Source organism: Hyla sarda, chromosome 2 (assembly GCF_029499605.1).
Source record: "Hyla sarda isolate aHylSar1 chromosome 2, aHylSar1.hap1, whole genome shotgun sequence".
Lineage (NCBI taxonomy): Eukaryota > Metazoa > Chordata > Amphibia > Anura > Hylidae > Hyla > Hyla sarda.
The window spans coordinates 467540994-467561796 of NC_079190.1; the positions used below are offsets into that span (position 1 = coordinate 467540994).

General features: G+C 44.9%; 1 protein-coding gene across 4 annotated transcripts in view; it reads right to left on the reverse strand.

The window, feature by feature from the left end:
• The window catches only part of APP (amyloid beta precursor protein), a 301616-nt gene that overhangs the window by 205113 nt on the left and 75700 nt on the right, over window positions 1-20803 (reverse strand). For all 4 annotated transcript variants that reach the window (XM_056559448.1, XM_056559447.1, XM_056559450.1 and 1 more), the window contains exon 2: window positions 17665-17832. In XM_056559448.1, the coding sequence (XP_056415423.1) occupies window positions 17665-17832 (168 nt within the window). The remainder of the gene's footprint in view (window positions 1-17664; window positions 17833-20803) is intronic.

The following is a 20803-nucleotide window of genomic DNA, read 5'->3' on the forward strand; positions in this document are numbered from 1 at the left end:
AGTTCTTCTGAGCTCTTCTAACAGAGAGAGGTAGTTGGGCAGAAGCTGCTGCCTTCTCCTTTTTGTGTACTGATCTGCTGCTGAAGATAGGGCAGTGGGAGGATCCAGGAAGGGGCATTTATTATAAAACATGATTTCCCTAGTAGAATCCCATAGTCATGTTTAAAGTTTAAGCTAACAATCGGAGTTTACAAGTTTTTATAGCCTTAGCTGAATGACAGCAGTTTTTCCAATGGTTTACAGCTTCAGTCTTGAACTATTGACCCTCCATTCCCTTCACTTATACAAGTGTCTCTAGTCCTGCAAAAAAACATATTTACTTAAACCCTTATCAGTGAGAAGCTAGGTTACCCATGTAACAGCAGAACACAACACTATGGAAAGTATAAGTATTGCCGCTCCTAATTGTGCGTTGCGTGCCATATAGTGAAGCACATGAAAAGCATGATTCTTCACGGTCTGTTAACGTGTTCGTTTTGCGGTTACGTGAGGCACTGCATGCATTGGTCTTTGTTCTTACAGTAGAGAAGTCATTAATTATATCTGTTTGTGAATTGGGACATTTCCAATCTAAATTTAGTAGGAGTCGGAGTCGGTACATTGTTTGCCCACTTCAGGTACCCAAAATTTCATCCGACTCCTCGACTCCAACTCCACAGCACTGGGCAGGCCCCTTGGGATCAGACATCTTATCCCCTATCCAAAGGACCCCTTTAAGGTCCCCGGTTACTGATAGAAGCCGTATCCCACCTCTAGCCTCTTGTACTTCTAGGGAGGTTGAAGACTAACAGCTGAGGAGCAGAGTTATCGAATATTTAAGTGTCCTCACATTACACTCCTTTGTCTGGGCCTTCTTTGACAGCTGTCACAACAAACACGAAGGCCGGCAGCCTACATTAAATTATGTTCTTAGAACAGAAAGGCAAAAGGAGCCGGGGGGGAAATGCTAATCAGATATGTTAAATTCGCTTCTATGGCAGCCCGAAGAAAAAGAATAAAAATAAAAGCACAGCTGCGCGGTTCTCTAATGTACTTGGGGGCATAAATCGAATTATACAGTACTATTCTCTGCATGATATGACAGGGACTTTGGTGTAAGAGACTCAAGTGCTGAGTGGACGCGGGTGTAAGATGTGAAACAATGGGTTGGGACAAGGAAATTGGTCGCCACATAACATATACACTCGGGGAGATTCATCAAGACTTGTGTAGAGGAAAAGTCGACCAGTTGCCCATAGCAACCAATCAGATCGCTTCTTTGATTTTTCAGAGGCCTTTTTAGAAATGAAAGAAGCGATCTGATTGGCTGCTATGGACAACTGGTCGACTTTTGCTCTGCACAGGTTTTGAAGAATTTCCCTCTCAGTCCATACAAGGGGGCACATTTATTTCTATCGACTTTGTTTGTTTTATATGTTTTTGTTATTTACATTTGTTTTTGCTCAAGACTATTATTATTATAATTTTTTTAAATCATTTCTTACTTTATTTCAACCAGGTTCTTTATATAGTGCAAACAGCATTACGGAAGTCTAAAATGTCCACACAGAAAACCGGATAGTGGTGCATTAGTGACTATTCGGCACAATCACTCCCCCCTGGCCATCACCATTTGGAAACACACAGAACACGAAAATGGCCACTTAGATATGACACCTGGACTAGAAGAAAAGTTGGCATGTTTAAACGTGGGCTTAGAAATAAAACCTCTACAGTTTTAGGGTCTTTTCACACGTACAGAATCCTGCACATATTTGAAGAGCAGGATTTGAAGCTGCAGATTTAAAGGGGTATTCCAGGAAAAAACTTTTTTTTATATTTATCAACTGGCTCCAGAAAGTTAAACAGATTTGTAAATTAAGATATATTTGCAGATATGTAGAAAAAAGTCGGCCACTCACCAATCTTCTTATTTCAGCAAAATGATTTTATTGAGCACATACTCACAACCATTTTGCCCAGGGAGAAGACATAGATGGTAACAAACGGGGGGGGGGCTCTCAGTGGTACTCCCCTCCCCCCCCGTTTGTTACCATCTATGTCTTCTCCCTGGGCAACATGGTTGTGAGTATGTGCTCAATAAAAGAAACTTGCTGAAATAAGAAGAATAGTGAGTGGCCGACTTTTTTCTACATATCTGCAAATATATCTGGATTTATCTTCTTAATGGTCTGAGCAACACCTGCTTCTAAAGTGTATGCCGCTACAGTGCTTACTACCCAGGGATCACTAATTAAGCTGTGCCGAACTGCCCTTCTCTATCTATTAGATTTGTAAATTACTTCCATAAATTTTTTTTAAATCCTTTCAGTACTTATGAGCTGCTGAAGTTGAGTTGTCCCTCCTGTCTAAGTGCTCTCTGATGACACGTGTCTCGGGATCCGCCCAGTTTAGAAGCAAATCCCTATGGCAAACCTCTTCTAATCAGTGCAGTTCCCGAGACAAGCAGAGATGTCAGCAGAGAGCACTGTTGCCAGACAGAAAACAACAACTCAACTTCAGCAGCTGATAATTATTGAAAGGATTAAGATTTTTTAATAGAAGTAATTTACAAATCTGTTTAACTTTCTGGAGCCAGTTGATATAAAAAAAAGTTTTTTCCTGGAACACCCCTTTAATGCTGTGCTCATTTAGTTTAAATTCTTAAAATCTTAAAACATTAAAATCTGCGGCAGAAAATCCTGCGCATCAAATCCTGTGCAGGATACTGTACATGTGAATACACGATAAAGGTACAAACAGAATCATTCCTACTTTCTACTTGGGGCCTTGGAGTGGGTTCCATAAAACATGATAAAAAATTAAGTTTACGGACCCACAGGAACTGAGGGGGTTAGGTTTCCCCTTGGGGAGAGCACCAAAGTGGTGTTTGGAATCCTATTGGCCATGCAGCTCTCCAGTGGGAAATAGTATATGCCTTAAGAGCCTTGAAACATGACTGGGGTTATGAACTATGCCAAAATACCCTCCAGAAGGAAGAGTTGAGAGGGTAACTCTTCATTTTGACGATCGTGACCCACAATGAAATGTGACTGTAAAGAGAACGAAGCATCAAATATTTAATCACTAGTAAATTCTAAATGCAGCAGTCTGACATTGAGCGCCTTGTTTCCTAGAAATTATAAATGGAAGGCTAAATGTAATGAATATTTTCACCAAAACCGCTACTACTGCAAACGAATGCCTGTGTTTTAGGTTTAAACCAAGTAAAAAGCCTCACTGGCTCCAACCAAAGGGTTACCAAATGGCAGTGCCTGAGACAAGGATGAATTTGTAGTAAGATAGAACTGGCAGGAAGGGATTGTGCAAATTCCCCAAAAATCTGGTTCATCGCTATGTATACCAAAAATGGGAGATCTAAATTGTTTGTGAATGCCCATTTAAATTCTTTGGGATATTTTGTGTCCCCACTTCTTTTCGAAGGTTTATATCTAGGGGAACATAACTAGTGCCAACTATATCTACTGTATTAATGAGTACTGTCCGATTAAAACAATTTTTATGTGTTTTACATCTTGGCAAAACATTAACCTTTCTAATATACTTAATAAATAAAAAATAAAAAAAGATCTTTTTTTGATAGAAACCATGGCCTATAAATAGGCCACTAGGGGTCCCCATACCATCCAGAACACAATCTTGTCCAGCTGCAGCATCAACTTTGTCCCAGCAGAAGCACAGGCAGGGACAAAATCCAAAAAGTGAGGGGGGAACTAGCACTCCTCTGTGCTCACTCCTGTCCTGTATATCAGACTTCTGTCCGTAAACCGAGAGGAGGGATTACAGAGCAGTTTGCAGTGATTGGGCAAAGAGACACAGCACAGCAGACTCAGTGAGGAAGTGAATGCATGCAGAGTGTGGGCGGGCTCAGTGCTTGCCTTGGACATACCCCTTCCTGAGCAGTGGATTTCAGAATGAATGAGCAGCAGAAAGGAGGGATTTGTGAGTCAAATACAGAAGATAGACAAATAAAGTCATATAAAGCATTTGCATGACCTAGTGAGTAACATATAGAAGTATTTTTTCTGTGATATGACAGGTATGCATGCTTTACATGAGTACTCCAGCAAAAATTAACTTATCTCCTATCCACAAAAGTAGGTGATCGCAAAAAGTCCGACCGCTGGGGCCACCCGCGATTTCCAGGACGGGACCCCGACGCTCTCAGTGAGGAGCGCGTGTCATCTACCGGTAGACGGCACGTGCTCTATTAATTTCTATGGGAGTGCGGATGATGCCCGAGAGCTTACTTGGGCCTTTTTGGGCAGTGATAGCGGGGGGCCCCAGCGGTCGGACCCCCTGAGATCAGCTTCTTATCCCCTATCATGTGGATAGGGGATAAGTTAATTTTCGCCGGAGATCTCCTTCAAAGAAAACTTGTGGATGTCCATAGTTGACAGTAGGACCAAAAATGGACCTGAAACTTCCAGATTATAAGTGTGTTTAAAGCAAATACATATTTAAACACATGTCAATGTTTTGACCCAAAAGAAAGTACTAGGCTTGACAAAAAAGCCGCACAGTCTTTTTGGGTTGAATCATTGTCAAGCATTTACATATCGGTTATAAAGAAGACTTTTATGATTTCCCTGGTTAACAGCTCCGTTGCATCCAATTGGCGATAACATGGTGCGGTCTCACCGTCTTTTTTATCAGATCATCCAGACAAGACACGGACAGGAAGAACATACATGACAAATTCGGTATCTGCTTAGGTAGACAGCGAAATCGATTAGATACCGAGAGGCTACTCTAGCGGAAACACTCGGATGTCAAATTACAATACCAGCAGTAGAACTGGTCCGAAAGCCTTCACTATATAAAAGCCGCCATACGACAGGATTCTCTTACTGTTAAACTGCTTAAAGTAGCTGCATGAAAATGAGTCCTAGTTTACAGGAGACATTTGCCTTGTGGCAAAGACGTGGCTGTGAAGTGAGAAGAGGGGGGAGTTTCTTAATCGACACCAAACTGAGGTGAAGAAGCTGCTGTAACAATTCAAGCCCTTTAATGTGTTACTTCTTCACAACCTCCATCTCTCGACATCTATTCACTCCGCCAGGTAAGTTAGAAATGTAACATCCTGGAGAAAACGACAATTACATGTGGAAAGTTCAGGTTTCCAACACTTAACAGATCCTGAGAAAGTAGCGATTATTCTGTATATTATTGAATGTATTTATTTATTATTTAATGTATATTTCCTGCCAAATGCTAGTGGAAGCTAAAGAAAACTTATACGTGACAGTTCATTTTTTTGGCATCATATTACAGTACAGTATAGTAATTCTGGTTTTATATTGGGAAGCATGTTAAAGGGGTAGTCTGGCGCTAAGACATCTGATCCCCTATCCAAAGGATAGGGGATAAGATGCCTGATCAAGGGGGTAACGTCGCTGGGGACCCCCGTGATCTTGCACGCAGCACCCCGTTACAATCAGTCCCCGGAGCATGTTTGCTCCGGGTCTGATTACTGGCGATCCCAGGGCCGGAGCATAGTGACGTCACGGCTCCGCCTTCGTGTGATGTCACGCTCCGCCCCCTCAACGCAAGCCTATGGGAGGGGGCGTGACAGATAAGAATCATTCAGCCTATCTAGTCTTCATAATATTCTGACTACTATGAATAGTCTCTGGCCCTATCTTATATGAAGGATAGCCTTATTCCTATCTCTATCTTATATGAAGGATAGCCTTATGCCTATCCCATGCATGCTTAAACTTCTTTACTGTATTTGCAACCACCACTTCTCCACTACTACTACTACTGGGGAAGTGGAGGAGGACCTGCAGTGACTACTGGGGAAGTGGAGGAGGACCTGCAGTGACTACTGGGGAAGTGGAGGAGGACCTGCAGTGACTACTGGGGAAGTGGAGGAGGACCTGCAGTGACTACTGGGGAAGTGGAGGAGGACCTGCAGTGACTACTGGGGAAGTGGAGGAGGACCTGCAGTGACTACTGGGGAAGTGGAGGAGGACCTGCAGTGACTACTGGGGAAGTGGAGGAGGACCTGTAGTGACTACTGGGGAAGTGGAGGAGGACCTGCAGTGACTACTGGGGAAGTGGAGGAGGACCTGCAGTGACTACTGGGGAAGTGGAGGAGGACCTGCAGTGACTACTGGGGAAGTGGAGGAGGACCTGCAGTGACTACTGGGGAAGTGGAGGAGGACCTGCAGTGACTACTGGGGAAGTGGAGGAGGACCTGCAGTGACTACTGGGGAAGTGGAGGAGGACCTGTAGTGACTACTGGGAAAGTGGAGGAGGACCTGCAGTGACTACTGGGGAAGTGGAGGAGGACCTGCAGTGACTACTGGGGAAGTGGAGGAGGACCTGCAGTGACTACTGGGGAAGTGGAGGAGGACCTGCAGTGACTACTGGGGAAGTGGAGGAGGACCTGGAGTGACTACTGGGGAAGTGGAGGAGGACCTGCAGTGACTACTGGGAAAGTGGAGGACCTAAAGTGACAATTGCGGAGGAGGAGAGAACCTGAACTGCCTGCTGTGGAAGTGAATAAGAACAAACAGGAACTACTGGGAAACTGGAACAGGACCTGCAGTGACCTATATTGTTACGCCTAGCGCTCCGGGTCCCCGCTCCTCCCCGGAGCGCTCACGGCGTCTTTCTTCCTGCAGCTCCCCGGTCAGCGCTGACCGGGAGCGCTGCTCTGCCATGCCCGTTGGGGATGCGATTCGCACAGCGGGACGCGCCCGCTCGCGAATCGCATCCCAGGTCACTTACCCGTTCCCGTCTCCTGCGGTCATGTGCTGGCGCGCGCGGCTCCGCTCTCTAGGGCGCGCGCGCGCCAGCTCCCTGAGACTTAAAGGGCCAGTGCACCAATGATTGGTGCCTGGCCCAATTAGCTTAATTGCTTCCCACCTGTTCCCTGGCTATTTCTAGTCTCCTCCCTTGCACTCCCTTGCCGGATCTTGTTGCCTTGAGCCTAGTGAAAGCGTTTTTGTGTGTTTATACCCTGTGTACCAGACCTTCTGTTATCTCCCCTGACTACGAACCTTGCCGCCTGCCCCCGACCTTCTGCTACGTCCGACTTTGCTTCTGCCTACTCCCTTGTACCTCGCCTATCTTCAGCAGCCAGAGAGGTGAGCCGTTGCTAGTGGATACGACCTGGTCACTACCGCCGCAGCAAGACCATCCCGCTTTGCGGCGGGCTCTGGTGAAAACCTGTAGTGTCTTAGAACCGGTCCACTAGCACGGTCCTCGCTATCCCTCTCTGGCACAGAGGATCCACCTCCTGCCAGCCGGCATCGTGACAGTAGATCCGGCCATGGATCCCGCTGAAGTTCCTCTGCCAGGGGTCGCTGACCTCCCTACGCTGGTCGCCCAGCAAGCTCGTCAGATCGCCCAGCAGTCGCAACAGATAGCGCAACAAGATCACCAGCTGTCGTACTTGACTACCATGACACAGCAACTCCAGTCACAACTACAGCAAGTACAGTCGCAGCTACAGCAGCAACAATCATCTCCTCCGCCAGCTCCAGCACCCCTTCCGCGGCGAGTGGCCGCTCCTAGCCTCCGCCTGTCCTTGCCGGACAAATTTAATGGGGACTCTAAGTTTTGCCGTGGCTTTCTTTCGCAATGTTCCTTGCACTTAGAGATGATGTCGGATCAGTTTCCTACTGAAAGGTCTAAGGTGGCTTTCGTAGTCAGCCTTCTGTCTGGAAAAGCCCTCTCATGGGCCACACCGCTCTGGGACCGCGATGACCCCGTCACTGCCTCTGTACACTCCTTCTTCTCGGAAATTCGAAGTGTCTTTGAGGAACCTGCCCGAGCCTCTTCTGCTGAGACTGCCCTGCTGAACCTGGTCCAGGGTAATTCCTCTGTTGGCGAGTACGCCATTCAATTCCGTACTCTTGCTTCTGAACTATCCTGGAATAATGAGGCTCTCTGCGCGACCTTTAAAAAAGGCCTATCCAGCAACATTAAAGATGTTCTGGCCGCACGAGAGACTCCTGCTAACCTGCATGAACTCATTCATCTAGCCACTCGCATTGACATGCGTTTTTCTGAGAGGCATCAAGAGCTCCGCCAGGAAAAGGACTTAGATCTCTGGACACCTCTCCCACAGTCTCCACTGCAATCTGCGCCTAGGCCTCCCGCCGAGGAGGCCATGCAAGTGGATCGGTCTCGCCTGACCCTGGAAGAGAGGAATCGCCGTAAGGAAGGGAATCTTTGTCTGTACTGTGCCAGTACTGAACATTTTCTGGTGGATTGCCCAATCCGTCCTCCACGTCTGGGAAACGCACGCTCGCACTCAGCTCTCGTGGGTGTGGCGTCTCTTGATGCCAAGTCGGCTTCTCCACGTCTCACGGTACCTGTTCGGATTTCCACTTCAGCCAGCTCTCCCCTCTCAGCCGTGGCCTGCCTGGACTCTGGAGCTTCTGGGAATTTTATTCGGGAGTCCTTTGTGAATAAATTCCGTATTCCAGTGACCCGTCTTGTCAAGCCACTCCACATTTCCGCGGTCAACGGAGCCAGGTTGGACTGTACCATACGTTTCCGCACGGAGCCCCTTCTTATGAGCATCGGATCTCACCACGAGAGGATTGAACTTTTGGTCCTCCCCAATTGCACCTCGGAAATTCTCCTTGGACTTCCCTGGCTTCAACTTCATTCCCCAACCCTGGATTGGTCCACTGGGGAGATCAAGAGTTGGGGGTCCTCTTGTTCCAAGAACTGTCTAAAACCGGTTCCCAGTAACCCTTGCCGTAACTCTGTGGTTCCTCCTGTATCTGGTCCCCCTAAGGTCATTAAGGACTCTGCCTGCCACAGGAAATGCCCCTCCCCCCCTCCCAGTTCCATCAGGCAAGCTTCTGTGTCCCCTCATGGCCCTCGTCCTGGTGTCACACTGCCCCGTGCCAGGTCCCGCCCTCTGCCCTCTCTCCCCATTCCTACTCCTGCGGTTCTGCCTGCCGTTGAGGAATCCCTCCATCCTTTCCCGGTGTCCTCATCCCAGGGGAGGCAGTTACCCGATAAAGAGAAGGGGAGACCTAAGGGGGGGGGTACTGTTACGCCTAGCGCTCCGGGTCCCCGCTCCTCCCCGGAGCGCTCACGGCGTCTTTCTTCCTGCAGCTCCCCGGTCAGCGCTGACCGGGAGCGCTGCTCTGCCATGCCCGTTGGGGATGCGATTCGCACAGCGGGACGCGCCCGCTCGCGAATCGCATCCCAGGTCACTTACCCGTTCCCGTCTCCTGCGGTCATGTGCTGGCGCGCGCGGCTCCGCTCTCTAGGGCGCGCGCGCGCCAGCTCCCTGAGACTTAAAGGGCCAGTGCACCAATGATTGGTGCCTGGCCCAATTAGCTTAATTGCTTCCCACCTGTTCCCTGGCTATTTCTAGTCTCCTCCCTTGCACTCCCTTGCCGGATCTTGTTGCCTTGAGCCTAGTGAAAGCGTTTTTGTGTGTTTATACCCTGTGTACCAGACCTTCTGTTATCTCCCCTGACTACGAACCTTGCCGCCTGCCCCCGACCTTCTGCTACGTCCGACTTTGCTTCTGCCTACTCCCTTGTACCTCGCCTATCTTCAGCAGCCAGAGAGGTTGAGCCGTTGCTAGTGGATACGACCTGGTCACTACCGCCGCAGCAAGACCATCCCGCTTTGCGGCGGGCTCTGGTGAAAACCTGTAGTGTCTTAGAACCGGTCCACTAGCACGGTCCTCGCTATCCCTCTCTGGCACAGAGGATCCACCTCCTGCCAGCCGGCATCGTGACATATATAAAGTTCTCCCACCTTTTAAAGCGGAGTACTAAACCTGGCTAAGATGTATCCAATTCTTTTAATATGTTTAGATAAAGTATCCAGAAAAAACTAAGCAACCACCACCAGGGGAAAGTTTAGACGGGTCAACAATGATTAACAACTTGTTGGATCACTGACAAATAACGTAATACCTAAAAAAAAAACGTCATTATTTTGATTAGTTCATCTTTTATGGTGCATTCTGATGACTTGCTTCTCTTTGTTAAGCACAAATGAACAGTACAATGTCAGCAAATGAAACCTAATAAATTCAGAGTGCAGATGTGCATTATCCCACAAGATTGAAGGGTAGACTGAGGGCATCCCGGCTGACATCTGCTTTATGTCTATGCTACATGGCTTCGCTGTGCGCACATTACACAGTTGCCTTTTCAGCAAAAACATTTGAACGACACAGACTTTTTATTCAAATCGATATTTTAGGTTTACATGAAATATTGTTCCCATTGTTGTGGTGAAAAGAAAACAAACAAATACCATTCTGTTCATTTCATAAACTAAAATATCCCTGTGAATTTCAGAAATTCCTAACCTCAAAACAAACGTTTTTTGATTTCTAGTCAGTAAATTTTATGACTAAAGTCTTTCCAACGTCCAAGACAGAAGAAGGAACCTGACTCAATGACTACGCTGAGGATTCCGGGCTTTATAGTTTACATTTAGCAACATCACTAAGATTTTTGGTCACATTAAATATTTTTAGCATTGATAAAAATGTTTATCAAATCTCATCAAAAAGCCAAAAAAAAAAAATGTGTCAATCAATGACCAAATAATACGGGGGGAGATTTATCAAAACCTGTGCAGAGGAAGAGTGGTGCAGTTGCCCATAGCAACCAATCAGATTGCTTCTTTCATTTTCCACAGGCCTCTTTAGAGGCCTGTGGAAAATGAAAGAAGCGATCTGATTGGTTGCTATGGGCAACTGCACCACTCTTCCTCTGCACAGGTTTTGATAAATCTCCCCCACGGGGATTCAGTCTTGTGGCTCAATTCATGCAACTCGTTTAGGACAACCCTACACAACTTGCGCACTGCGAGCAATTTCATATTTAGTTTTCTACTTGTACATGTTCTAAATGATCAGGTGACACCACCAGACAATATTTTTAAAGAGGTATTCCCAGCTACCAAAGTTATTATATAAATCTAATTAATGGGGGTCCAACTGCTGGGACTCCAACTAATGATGATAACGGAAGAAAGTTGCCCCTGGAATGAATGGAGTGCAGCATAGGTGAGCGGCCGGTGCTCTCATTTATTGGCGCACGGCAATGTTAGGAAGCCCCATAGAGAATAAATGGAGAGCAAGTCATGCAACCTTGCTTTGGTCCATTCATCGGGGGGACAATTTTCTAGCATTCTGGTGATTGTGGGGGTCCCTTAGCTTGTTATACCCTATCCTGTGGACAGATGATAACTTTAGGAATTGGAACATCCATTTAACCCCTTAAGGACTCAGCCCATTTTGGCCTTAAGGACTCAGACAATTTAATTTTTACGTTTTCAGTTTTTCCTCCTCGCCTTCTAAAAATCATAACTCTTTTATATTTTCCTCCACAGACTAGTATGAGGGCTTGTTTTTTGCGCGACCAGTTGTCCTTTGTAATGACATAACTCATTATATCATAAAATGTATGGCGCAACCAAAAAACACTATTTTTGTGGGGAAATTAAAACGAAAAACGCAATTTTGCTAATTTTTGAAGGTTTCGTTTTCACGCCGTACAATTTATGGTAAAAATGACGTGTGTTCTTTATTCTGAGGGTCAATACGATTAAAATTATACCCATTATTATGTACTTTTGGATTATTGTTGCGCTTAAAAAAAAATCACAAACTTTTTAACCAAATTAGTACGTTTATAATCCCTTTATTTTGATGACCCCTAACTTTTTTATTTTTCCGTATAAGCGGCGGTATGGGGGCTCATTTTTTGCGCCATGATCTGTACTTTTTTTTGATACCACATTTGCATATAAAAAACTTTTAATACATTTTTTATAATTTTTTTTTAATAAAATGTATTAAAAAAGTAGGAATTTTGGACTTTTTTTTTTTTCGTTCACGCCGTTAACCGTACGGGATCATTAACATTTTATTTTAATAGTTCGGACATTTACGCATGCGGCGATACCAAATATGTCTATAAAAAAAGTTTTTACGCTTTTTGGGGGTAAAATAGGAAAAAACGGACGTTTTACTTTTTTATTGGGGGAGGGGATTCTTCACTTTTTTTTTTACTTTTACTTTTACATTTTTTTTTACACTTGAATAGTCCCCATAGGGGACTATTCATAGCAATACCATGATTGCTAATACTGATCTGTTCTATGTATAGGACATAGAACAGATCAGGGTTATCGGCGATCTTCTGCTCTGGTCTGCTCGATCACAGACCAGAGCAGGAGACACCGGGAGCCGGACGGAGGAAGGAGAGGGGACCTCCGTGCGGCGTTATGAATGATCGGATCCCCGCAGCAGCGCTGCGGGCGATCCGATCATTCATTCAAATCGCGCACTGCAGCAGATGCCGGGATCTGTATTGATCCCGGAACCTGAGGGGTTAATGGCGGCCGCCCGCGAGATCGCGGGCGTCGGCCATTGCCGGCGGGTCCCTAGCTGCGATCAGCAGCCGGGATCAGCCGCACATGACACGGGCATGGCTCCGATGCCCGCGGTTATGCTTAGGACGTAAATGTACGTCCTGGTGCGTTAAGTACCACCGCACCAGGACGTACATTTACATCCTGCGTCCTTAAGGGGTTAATAACCACGAATGACAGTGGAATGGCAAACTTTAAAGAAGTAATCCGTTTAGTCTGTCAGCTTTAAAAAAATCAAGTAACTGAAAAGATGCTCCAGGCACTGCAAGGGTTAATGCAACAGAGTGGGATGAGTGGTACGCCAATAAAGTCTGTAGCGGTCTGTTAAAGGGGTACTCCGGTGAAAACCTTTTTTCTTTTAAATCAACTGGTGGCAGAAAGTTCAACATATTTGTAAATTACTTCTATTAAAAAATCTTAATCCTTCCAGTACTTATTAGCTGCTGAAAGCTACAGAGGAAATTCCTTTCTTTTTGGAACACTGATGACATCACGAGCACAGTGCTCTCTGCTGACATATCTGTCCATTTTAGCAACCATGCATAGCAGATGTATGCTAAGGGCAGCATGGTGGCTCAGTGCTTAGCACTGCTGCCTTGCAGTGCTGGGGACTTGGGTTCAAATCCCACTAAGGACAACAATAAATAAAGCATTTTTATTATTATTAAAATAACGTCAGCAGAGAGAACTGTGCTCATGATGTCATCAGAGAGCATTCCAAAAAGAAAAGAATTTCCTCTGTAGTATTCAGCAGCTAATAAGTACAGGAAGGATTAAGATTTTATAATAGAAGTAATTTACAAATATGTTTAACTTTCTGCCACCAGTTGATTTAAAAAGAAAAAAGGTTTTCACCGGAGTACCCCTTTAATCAGTGTCTATGAAAGTGAGGCAAAACATGTCCAAAAAACCCAGAAAAGGACGACACGGCAACTCACCCAATAGACGACTGTGAAGATATGATTTATTCCGGCATCGGAGCAAAATCAAGACAGGTAAGACCGGTAGCATGGGACGGGGGGGGGGGGGGGGGGAGAGTGGAACAGGTGCAGGGACAAGGCAACGTCCGTTTCACCTCAGGTGACGCTTCTTCAGGCCTCCGGTCTTAGCCATGCTCTTCTTGCTGGTGCCCAATACATCACATTGCCACCCAGCCAATCACTGGCTGAAATGGGACACAGCAGCACCCAAGTGATTGGCTGAGCAAGACCAGGACCAGGTAAAGCAGAGCAAGGTAGACAGAAAGCAGCATTACCAGAGGCCGAGGGAAGCACAAAAGGTATGTACATGTGTATTTTTTTTTTTTTTTTAATAGAGCAGGTCGGCTGGGCATCTTTATAAAAAAAAAAAAAAAAACACACTTTTCGCCGGAGTACCCCTTTAACTTTACAGCCATTTGACTGGGCAAAGATAAATCTCCTATTATGTCTGCAGTATCTCGATCTCTCCCGCACCATAAGGTTCTATGGAGATCTGTTTGGCTTATCAGAATTTTTTAGGGATCTGGGTGTTTCAGCTGTAACCTGGACACTAAAATGTAACTGTATATGTGCAAAATTGAGCTGGGACTGCTGACTAGAAAATCCTTCATAAATATAAAATGCAGGAAATTTGGATCTCTGTATCAAAAATTCAAAGAACCAACAACTCTAAAATATACAGTATATAAGGCCTATAATTCTCTGCTGCTTAAAATTCTAACAGTAAATAGTAGAAATCCACTTTGAAGAATAAGACAGATTTTGAGAGTACAAATGTGTATAGGAGACTCTTGGTAAGTACCTGCAATATATGCATTTTACCGTATAGGCCTGTAATATCCTTTTTTGGTATAAAGATGTACACAAGTCATGTGAAGACAGTACCTGGTGCACACGTAGCCTAAATGATCTCTTCTAACAAGTTCTTCACAATGTCAGCTTTATTATTAGAGTTCCAACAATTCTCCGAGAGCTCATTTTCATGATTGGTTGCTCTCGCAAATTAAAAAGGTGGAACAGGCTGTCATGCCTCAGCGCCACTCACCAAGAGCGGAAAGGGAAGCGGGAATTAATAATTATAATAGTGGATATAACTTATTAAATGTGCTGTAAATCTGCTTTCACCATAGGAGAAAAAGTTAATCTGCGTGTAAAATGTTGAGAGTCCTAGAAGAACCAGGTTTATCATTTAGAAATCTGATCCACAGAGCTTTTGCATCTTAGAAGAAGGCGGAGCTTATTAGGCTGGGAACTCCAGTTTGTAAAAATGTAACGCCATACCCTGTAGATCGGGGATTAAGTCCGACTAAGGGAGGGGGGGCCTTACAATAAGGACCATCTGTAAAACTCCAGAATCGGGCCTGCCTAATCTATCCGAGTGTTCTGGCCCCCACTTTCCAATATAAACTTGTCTTCGCAATGACGGGCTTCTCCGCCGATCACCGACTACAGCAATGTCCCTCCTCAGTTGGTGATTGGCACCATCACTCCTAAAACCAGTTAGTTTGGGAAAGGGTATAGAGCACTCAGGAAGGTGAGTCGGGCTCCATTGTGGAGAAAATGGGGGAAGTCACAGTGGTCAGAGCTGGGGCTCCGCTGCGATCCGCTTCTTGATGCTGTGGTCATTGGTTTCAGTGATTGGCTGAGCAGCAACGTGACGTTTTGACCACAGCCCCGCGAAGTGGAGAATGCAAAGAGCAGGTGCGGCCATAACAGAGGCTGTCATGGAAGGGAGGTATAGGCTTTATTACTTTTAGCAGGCAGCCAGGGCATATTTATGAAAAAAAAATTGCCAATCTGTCAAAATTGCGGACAGATTCCCTTTAACACACAACATTATCCTGCTGGCTTGACAAGGCAAGCTGTTATTCTATCTCAAGTGACACAAGTGAAGAAAACAGTAGTGGATCAGCTCACCGACTCTTCATGCATAAAGGCACCATATATGTAGTCCAGGAGCACGGATGCAGGGGACCGCACTCCCCCAATAGTATCACGAAAAGAGAATGGATGGGTCCAGCTCCCGATGAAAAAATTCCATATAAAACTTAGCGTTTAATAATCCATATTAAAAATCCATATTAAAAACTTGCAGCCACCGTGAGTGGCGAGTGACATATCACCCTAAAAATAAGAGTGAAACGCCGAAGCGTTTCGTGCGTAAGCTCTTAGTCATGTTTACGCGTCAGAGTTTCACTCCTATTTTAAGGGCGACATGTCACTCGCCACTCACAGTGGCTGCAAGTTTTTAATATGGATTTTTATTTAATATGGATTATTAAACGCTACGTTTTATATGGAATTTTTTCATCGGGAGCTGGACCCATCCATTCTCTTTACCTGACATAAGCCCCTGCCAGAAGTGTCTGGCAGTGGCTTATTTACCGCTACCTATTAAGGGAACATGCACACCTTGCTAGGCTCAGCATGCATGTGTATGCAAAGGGTTCACATGTACAAAAAACACAAGAAAAAAAAAAAGCTTTAAAACTGCTTTTATTTAAGCATGGGTTTTTAAGCAGATTTTTTAAAATGTATTTTACTTTGTTCCCAAAAACAGCCTTGAGATGTACAAAATCCATACCAAATCCAAATACCAAAATCATATCCAAAAGGTAAAAAAAAGCTTGTATATGCATTGCTGTTAATGGAGATGGCACATGCCCGAGCGGTCCTAGCCCTGAATGATTTAGTCTGCATGATGTGCACAGAATGGCCAGAAGAGGATATTCTGCCGTGAACATGCCCTTCCGCATACTAGGGGGGAATTTATCAGAACTTATGAAGAGAACAGTGGGGCAGTTGCTTTTCAGTACTGGAGCTGGAATCTGATGGGTTGCTATGGGCAACTGCCCCACTGTTCCTTTGCACAAGGTTTGATAAATCTCCCCCACTATGCCAACAAGTAAATCAGGCCATGCATGTAGTAACATCTTAGCTAAGCCATGGACTTCTGGACTAGCCCAATATCCGTAATAAAACACACAGTTCCTTTATATTGAGTCAACCTATCTATCATAGCCTATTGTAAATTAACTTCTTAAAGCGGTATAGTACCTGGGACAGCGCTACAGTTGACTGCGGAGGTATACAGATCAGGAAGGTCCACAAAGCAAGTCAAGGTGATGCTCAAGTATATTAAATTAAAAAGTCTATGTCCAGATCCATACAAAGATGGAAAGAAGTAACAAAGCAACTCACCAGATGGCGGCTTCATATAACTTTATTCCACGTAACGGAATGCGGTACATTAGGGAGAGTAGCAGACAGAGCAGAGAGCGTGGATATGGCGATGAGTCGTTTCCTGCTTCACAGGCACATATCCACTATAGAAGGCCTATGGAGGCCTATATAAGTGCCTGTGTGTGACACAAAATGACTTGTCGCCATATCTGCACTCCCTGCTCTGTCCGTTATTCCAGTGGAGGCCCGTCAAAGTGCATGTAAGGCACAAAAACGTCTTATCGCCAAATCCATGCTCCCCCCTGTCAGCTACTCCTGTGAAGGCCCATCAACAGGACTGTGAGACACAACACAATTCATCAGCAAATCAACAGAGCCCCCTCAAAGTGCCTGTGAGGCACGAAAGGACTCTTCACCAAATCCAAGCTCCCCCCTATGTCTGTTACTCCTGTGGAAGCCCATCAAAGTGTCTGTGAGGCACAACAAATGTGTTGCCATATCTACGCTCACTACTCTGTCTGTTAATCTTATGGAGGCCAGTCGAAGTACCTGTGAGGCACGAAACGACTCGTCGCCATATCTACACTCCCAGCCTGTTACTCCTGCGGAGGCCCATTTAAAGTGCCTGTAAGCGGTTTGTCGCCATATCCCCGCTCTGTTACTCCACCCACTGTACTGCATTCCATTGCGTGAAATAAAGTTATATGAAGCCTTCATCTGGTGAGTTGCTGTTACTTCTTTTCATCTTCTTTTTTGTATGGATCTGAATATAGTAAACTATTTACATTATACAACATTTTTCCTAGAGATTCTTTCTGCCTACCGTGCTATTATAAAACCTCTCTCGTAAAGGCAATAATAATAACACCTCGAAATAAGACAAAAATCTACACACATAAGGGGAGATTTATGAAAACCTGTGCAGATGAAAAGTTGACCAGTTGCCCATAGCAACCAATCGGATCGCCTCTTATATTTTCCAGCGTTCTTTTTAACAATTAAAGAAGCAATCTGATTGGTTGCTATGGCCAACTGGTCAAATTTTCCCCTGCACATATTTTTATAAACCTCTCCAATTTCCCTTACTAAATTAAAATGTACACAGAAAGTAGGCCCTTACCTCTTGACAGTACTGCAGGATGCCCTCCTTTGTCCCAATGCAGGTCTTTGTTCCAGAAGCATCTGTCTCCCACTTCCCATTCTGAACGTTCATGTGCATATTGAGTTTGCCGCAAAACATGGCAATCTGTGGTTCGGCCAGAAGACCGGCGTTCCCATCTGCAGGAACCTAGGAAGAAAGGAAACAGAGCAATTACAATGTGGAAAATACTAGAGCAGCTGGAATATTTTTAGAACCTGTGGTTGAATGATTTTATAGTGTAATTGCACACATAAGAATACAGAAGCTGGTGGGAGGCACAGAAGAACCATGGCTTGGTGGGCTGCCAGTTGTTCCGGAGTGACCTTAGCGGCGGCATCACTTCGCAAGACGAAGTTTTTAAGGCAGCAAAACTATATTCAGAGAAGAACACAAAAACCTACATCATGAGGTAAGCAAACCCTACTGAGATATATACTTCAATGTGAAAATAGGTCAGCCTCTGCCAGAGGATCATGAAAAGAAGAAAAAAAGGGATGTACAGTGCGGACTAAAAGTTCAGAGCAGCTAGACCATAAGATATAGTAGGCAAAGCATTCAGCACAGCCCACATAGTATTCTTGCTTCACAGTAATACAGCTCTCATAGCCACCTGACCCATTTACAGTCCACTGGGGTGCTCAATCCGAAGAACAAGCATAGTGTACAATATGAAAGAATGAAGATGGCACTCACCAGTGAGGAAAGAACGGTGACTCTTTATTAACAAACGGCAGACAACAGCATCGGGATGAGGGACGCCTCTACTGCGTCCTTCATCCCGATGCTGTTGTCTGCCAGTTGTTTTTAATAAGAGTCACCGTTCTTTCATCACAGGTTAGTGTCATCTTCATTCTTTCATATTAGACAATAAGATATGTACGGCCTCCCCACTGCAAGTCATGGGCAATGTATGAACAAAGACTCTAGGCAAAACCCCTCAATATCTGCCCTAGGTCACCAAGGGGCCAGTAGATATTACAGGTGGAATCTGCAGATAGTTATATATTTCCATTGCGGAGGCCATTATATGAATGCCCATTCATGTTATTCATGAAAGGGCTGGGTCCACCAGAGCAAGAACTTCTCTTAAAGGGAACCTGTCATCACTTTCATTTTGCCCAAATCACAAGTCATCCGGGTGGTCCCAGATGGCTTCTCCTCGACCCACCAGCCTTATTTGATGGATCTTTCCATATACCCAAACAGGAGGAGACCAATCAATCAGGGGTGGCGGGCTGGGGAGAAGCCACATGGGACCACCCTGTTGACTCATGATTCTGGCATCATGAAAGTGATTATAGATTCCTTTTAAATAGAATATGTCATCAGTTGTATGGTAGTAAAACTTCTGACATCCTTCCCAACCCCACCTTTAACGAATGATTGACAGCTCTATTGTCCAGTCAGAAAACAGCTAGAGCTGTCAATATTTGGTAACATGTAAAGCAGAGATATGTACACTCTCCCCTTCCACGTGCCTTTTTAGGGCTATCAGCAGTTTTGTTAGCACAAAACTGCTGACCGGACCGCTTTAAGATAGGCATACACAGACAGCTAATGACCAAATGTTCCTTCAACTGAAACCTCCCTCTCCTGAGCAACCCATACAGAATCTGCAGAGTATTCATGCATTTGGGATGGGAGAGCAAGCAACTACCAGGCTCATCTAGGGATGCTTTATCTTCTGGAGAATGAAAGGATTGGGGAGTTAAAATATTTTATCAGGGATCATGGAAGTGGGAGTCAAAGTTTATTTACATACATTTGTTCAATGATGATGGATACAGTCATGGCCGTAAATGTTGACACCCCTGACATTTTTCAAGAAAATTTCTCACAGAAAAGGATTGCAGTAACACATGTTTATTCCCTTTGTGTGTATTGGAACTAAACCAAAAAGGGAGGAAAAAAAGCAAATTGGACATAATGTCACATCAAACTACAAAAATGGGCTGGACAAAATTATTGGCACCCTTAATGTAATATTTGGTTGCACACCCTTTGAAAATAATAACTGCAATCAGTGGCTTCCTATAACCATCAATAAGCTTCTTATACCTCTCAGCCGGAATGTTGGACCACTCTTCCTTTGCAAACTGCTTCAGGTCTCTTTTATTGGAAGGCGCCTTTTCCCAACAGCAATTTTAAGATCTCTCCACAAGTGTTCGATGGGATTTAGATCTGGACTCATTGCTGCCACTTCAGAACTCTCCAGTGCTTTGTTGTCATCCATTTCTGGGTGATTTCTGACGTATGTTTGGGGTCATTGTCCTGCAGGAAGACCCAAGATCTCAGACGCAAACCCAGCTTTCTGACACTGGGATGTACAGTGCAACCCAAAATCCGTTGGTGATCCTCAGATTTCATGATGCCTTGCACACATTCAAGGCCCCCAGTGCCAGAGGCAGCAAAACAACCCCAAAATATCATTGAACCTCCACCATATTTCACTGTAGGTACTGTGTTCTTTTCTTTGTAGGCCTCATTCCGTTTTCGGTAAACAGTAGAATGATTGATGTGCTTTACCAAAAAGCTCTATCTTGGTCTCATCTGTCCACACGACGTTTTCCCAGAAGGATTTTGGCTTCCTCAACTTCATTTTGACAAAATGTAGTCTAGGTTTTTTATGTCTCTGTGTCAGCAGTGGAGTCCTCCTGGGTCTCCTGGCATAGCGTTTCATTTCATTTAAATGTCGACAGTTTGCACTGACACTGATGCTCCCTGAGCCTGCAGGACAGCTTAAATATCTTCTATCTTTGGAACTTGTTTGGGGCTGCTTATCCACCATCCAAACTATCCTGCATTGACACCTTTGATCAATTTTTCTCTTCCGTCCACGCCAAGGGAGATTAGCTACAGTGCCATGGGTTGCAAACTTCTTGATAATGTTGCGCACTGTGGACAAAGGAAAATCTAGATCTCTGGAGATGGAATTGTAACCTTGAGATTGTTAATATTTTTCCACAATTTTGGTTCTCAAGTCCTCAGACAGTTCTCTTCTCCTCCTTCTGTTGTCCATACTTAGTGTGGAACACACAGACACACAATGCAAAGACTAAGTGACCTTCTCTCCTTTTTATTTGCTTTCAGGTGTGATTTTATATTACCCCCACCTGTT